The sequence below is a fragment of the Marmota marmota genome, unplaced genomic scaffold (assembly GCF_001458135.2).
Source record: "Marmota marmota marmota unplaced genomic scaffold, marMar, whole genome shotgun sequence".
NCBI lineage: Eukaryota > Metazoa > Chordata > Mammalia > Rodentia > Sciuridae > Marmota > Marmota marmota.
In genome coordinates this window covers 966,052-970,671 of record NW_026000222.1, presented here as the reverse complement: position 1 = coordinate 970,671, position 4,620 = coordinate 966,052, and the positions used below count along the sequence as shown (strand labels likewise).

Below are 4,620 nucleotides of genomic sequence, written 5' to 3'. Positions count from 1 at the left end.
CTTGGCCAGCTGCACAGAGCCCGGCGCCCGCTGGGCTCGGGGACTGCCGAGTGAGGGGAGGAGGACCGCGGGCAGGACGGGGCCCTGCCCGGGGCACACAGCGACAGGTGGTGCCTGAGACCCCAGCCCAGATCCTGGACACCCAGGCAAAGCTTCCTGCTGTCACCTCCCTCCCTGGGGACATCTGGAGGCAGAGGGAGTGTGCCTGCACCCCATCTAAGCAGTCACCACACCATCCCCAGCACCGAGGAGAAATTCAAGGCTCAGAGACTGGGAGCAACCAGCCCAGCACACACAGCAACTGTAAAGGGGGGGTTGAGAGCAGAGCCCAAGTGTGTAGTGCCCGGGGTCTCCACTGGCCCCACCACGCTGGTGGGCAGCCTCCGGCTCCTGCCCTCTGGAGTTCCAGGCTCAGCCTGAAACAAAGACTGGTGCTGGGACTGGCCACCAGTGTGCTTCCTGCCACCGCAAAGCTCTGGGCACATGGCGCTGGCCCCTGTCCTGTGATCCCCCTGCCATCAGTGACCTTGGGGCCGCCAAGCAGGGAACAGGACTTGGCTGAACCACTTCTAACATTCTTTGCCAGACACCGTGCGCCTCCGGGCTCTGGGCTCCGGGAGAGTGCGGCTGGGCCCTGGCCGGGCTCCTCCGTGCTTCCCCAGGCTCCCCGAGCCACTAGGGGTGGGGCGGGCAGGCTGCGCCCTACCACAGGCTGGACGGGGCCCAGCGGCAGGCCGCTTGGGAGAGCGGCCACTCTGAGTGCTGGTAAATAAATACGCTCCCAGCTTGCTCCTGCGCACACAGCCTCCGGCCCCCTGCGCGTGTCCACGGCTGCCCAGCAGCGGCGCACCTTGTCCAGCTGCATTAGCTGCTGGGCCTGTTCTCTATTTGCATAGCTGGACAGGGCCAGCACCACCTGCCGAGCATGTCAGAGTTGTGAGCTGGGACCTGGGTCCGTCCAGGAGGGCCAAGAAGCCCAATGTCCGCCCCCCCCCCCGCTGCGCTCCCCTTGGCCAGTGTGCAGGGTGGGAGAGGCAGGAGTACTGCTGGTCACTGTTAGGGTTGGGGACATCTGGATTGCGGCCCAGGTGGGGCCAGCCAGCAGCGGCCTTGGGTGGAGGCTGGGGGGCAGGTCTCTGGCCTCTGGAAAGCTCCCATCTGGCCACACGGGGGTGGGTCCCGGAAAGCTGGAGGGTCTGATGCACAACAGCTCTGGGCTGGGGGATAAGGCCACTGCTGGCCCAGCCCCGTGGGGGGGCAGTGTCCCCACCTGTCCCCAGGAGCCCAGGACTCGAGGGAGACGTCACTCTGAGGCTGGCTGACCGAGCTGGTCACAGCAGCCTGGTGTTCGGATGCTACAGGAAGGCCAGACAGCCCTCCTCACCGACGCAACTGAAGGGAGGGACCCTGAGCGTCAGAGAAGGAGAGCCCCCTGACCCTGTCTCTGGCTCAGGCCGGACTGAGGGTGTGCTCTGAGGACGGCCCCCCGGCTCAGCCACTGAGGGGCTGTGTGGTAGTCACTTAACCTCTCTGGTTTCTGCCTCACCTGCCAACCATGGCTGCACAACTCCCCATGTGTCAGTTTCCTGAAAGCCCTGGTCAATCAGCTTAGTCCTTCCTATCACCCAAAGGAGCCCGTGGCTCCAGGCAGGACCCAGACGGGTGCCTCCCAGGGCAGCATGAGTACCACTGGGCAGGACTGTGGGGCCGTGAGAGTTGGGAAAGGCTCTGCAGCTGCTCACGGCCCACTTCAGACAGAGCCCAACCTGAGGGGCAGCTGCGTTCCAGGTCCAGCCTCAGCAGGCCAGACTCCCACCGAGCTCTGGTCACAAGCAGTGGGGACAAGGGCTGCTCCCAAGGGGGACCATGGGTCAGGGCTCTGCTGAGCCTGATCAGCAGGCCCTGGAGGCTCCGGCCTCCCTCAGAAGCTCCCTGGGGTTGGGTGGGCTTCGGGACAGTTGGCAGGCAGGGACCTGGGTGGCCACGAGGAGGGCAGGCCCCTGGGCTGCCTGGCTCTCACGACACCGAGAGCCCTGTGTGCAGAGGGGAAACTGAGGCCAAGGGTCCCTCCTGGGGGCAGTGCTGGGCCAGTGCTGTCTGCTGGGGTACCATGCTGGCGTGGCTGGGTGGACACTGGCACTGACTGGGCTGGGGGCAGGCTGCATGCCTGGTGGGTAGTGAGGACGCCGGACGCCCTGCCCTGCACCCAGGGTCAACAGGGCAGGGACACTGTGGGGCATGGGCCGCCAAGGTTGGACCTGACGTCCCACAGGGGATGGTGGAGTGAGCAGTCGGGGCAGGAGGGGTCCAGGGATCCCAGTGATGGCCAGATGGGCCGGGCTCTGGTGCCAGCAGCTGCTCCAGCCCAGCAGGGTATGGGCGGCTAGGGAGGGAGTGGATGTGGGTGTGACGGGTGTCCCTGGAGAACAGGGGCTGCCAGAGAAGCCCCGTGGTGGCTGTGGGGACGAGGGGCTGGACAGGCCAGGCTCGAGTGTGGCTCCCTGTCCTGGGGGCCTCGGGCCTCGGTCGTCCTCCCTAACGGGGAGCAGTGGGGGTGGTGTGTCTCCCTCTCAGGGGCGTGGGCGTCTGTGCCCGGCCAGGCCGCACGTGCACCGGGAGGGGGCGTCCCTCCTGCCTCCCAGGCCTGGGGGTGCCTTTCTCGCCACAGAAGCTGAGGGCAGAGCGAGGGGCCCAGGCGGCCACGGTGGGGCCAGGCGGCAGAGAGGTGCCGAGGACTGCTGATCACGGGGCTCGGCAGGAAGGGCTGCGGGGCCACACGGGGAGCCTCCGGGAAGCACTGACCCGCAGGGGCCACAGTGACCCCTGGTCCCAGTCCCCAGCCTGCTGTCCTCATCCTGGTGCACACGGACCACCAGCACCTTTTACAACTAGCACCTTGTGGCTCCATGGGGCGGGGCTGGGGCCCAAGCTGCCGCCGCGCCTGTGGTCAGGCCCCGGTGCTGGCCTTCTGTACTTCTCTGATAGCTCTCCAGCTGCCCAGCTGCCCAGCCACATGTCACTGCTTCCCTGATCTCTCCATGTCCCACTTACCCTCTTCCTGGACACTGGCCCTGCTCCAGGGCCTTTGCCCATTCTGTTCTTGCCACCTGGAAGACTCTGCCCCTGCTGCCCACTGGCCCTCCCAGGGGGACACCCCATGCTGGGACTTTCAGGGCTTTTCCTGCTGTACAGCTCCAGGCTCTCCAGCCACAGCTGATGGTGGCCAGGTGCTGTGCTGGGGACTGGCCCAAGCGGGAGCTCTGTCTCCGAGGGCTAGTTTGGTAAGTGACCAGTTGGGTCTGGAAACTAGTTTGCAGCCTTAACTAGCAGAAATCAGCCCTGGCAGCTCTGTCCCCCAGGGTGGCCGAGAACGAGGCCGGGCCGGGGCTGGAGGGCCGGCCTGGGCCTCATGGGCTGGGCAGCGGGTGGCAGGTCCGCCTCACCTTCAGGAAGGGGATGACGAAGGGCCGCAGGGGGAAGTTGGTGGCCTCCTGGAGCTTGGCGTGGAACTCCTCGATGGTCAGCGTCGAGTTCTGTGGGGGACGCCACCTCACTGAGCCTGGCCGCCCTGAGCCGCCGTCCAGCCACGCCCAGCGAGGGGCAGCCCCGGGGACACCATCGCCCTCTCGGGCGCCCAGCCACTCACCACCAGCCCCAGCACCAGTGTGCGCACGCGGTCCCCGATCTCCGGGGAGATGTCGCTGCCGAACTGCTGCAAGGTGGTGAGGAACCGCTTGAGCTTGCTGAGCTGTCGGGCCCCACAGGCCGGGGGCAGGTGCTGCGTGGACAGGGAGGCCGTGGACGAGGTGGCCGGGCCATTGCTGAAGCCGTTGGGCGTCGACGGGCTGCCGTGGATGGCCGTGGGCGAGTGGCTACTGCCGTTCATCACTGTGAGGGGAAGGGGGTGAGGCCAGGCAGGCTGTGACGCGTGGCAGTGGTGACGAGGATGGCGACGGCAGCAGAGCCCTGGCACAAGGCGTCCGCCTCACCTGCGGGCTGCTCGCACCCCTTTACAGGTGTGCACAGTGGTCGTGGGGCCGGGCCCTTCAGCCAGTAGGGATGCGTGCCCCTGGCGGCCTGGGTGCCCACCGCGGGCCGCAGGGGCTTCGGCACCCTGCGGTCGCTGGCTCGCTCCTTGCCCAGGGGCGGAGGGCCTCCAGGAGCGAGAAGGACCTGCCACAGCCCACTCCCACCACCACAGCCCACTCCCACGCGGTGTCCCCACAGTTGCTTCTCAGGTGCCCTGCCTGCACAAGGCCGTCGCCCATTGGTAAGTGACCAGTTGGGTCTGGAAACTAGTTTGCAGCCTTAACTAGTAGGAATCAGCCCTGGCAGCACTGTCCCCCAGGGTGGCCGAGAATGAGACAGGGGTAGGTACATAGGCCCCTGGCTGGCCACACAGAGGCTGGTGGTGTGGGGCCAGTACCACTGGCCACTGAGACGAGACTGCCTGTGGCCTTGCCATCAGTCGATGTCCTAGGGCTCTGGTGACACCGGGGCTGCTGCACTGAGTCCCGGGGGGGGTCGAGGCCACCTGCACCCAGGCGCGTGCACCAGCCACACCCCGGCTGCTGGCTGTCCTGGGCCTCCCGAGGGCCCTGCCCACCGGGCCCCCCAGGT

At 67.1% G+C, this 4,620-nt stretch overlaps 1 protein-coding gene across 1 annotated transcript in view; it reads right to left on the bottom strand.

Annotated features, from left to right (window-relative positions):
• The window catches only part of Cbfa2t3 (CBFA2/RUNX1 partner transcriptional co-repressor 3), an 81,072-nt gene that overhangs the window by 16,614 nt on the left and 59,838 nt on the right, over positions 1-4,620 (bottom strand). Inside the window, exons 4-6 of the mRNA XM_048792398.1 lie at positions 3,647-3,984; positions 3,411-3,533; positions 851-916 (exon numbers count right to left, since the gene is read on the bottom strand). Coding sequence (XP_048648355.1) covers positions 851-916; positions 3,411-3,533; positions 3,647-3,984 — 527 coding nt within the window. The remainder of the gene's footprint in view (positions 1-850; positions 917-3,410; positions 3,534-3,646; positions 3,985-4,620) is intronic.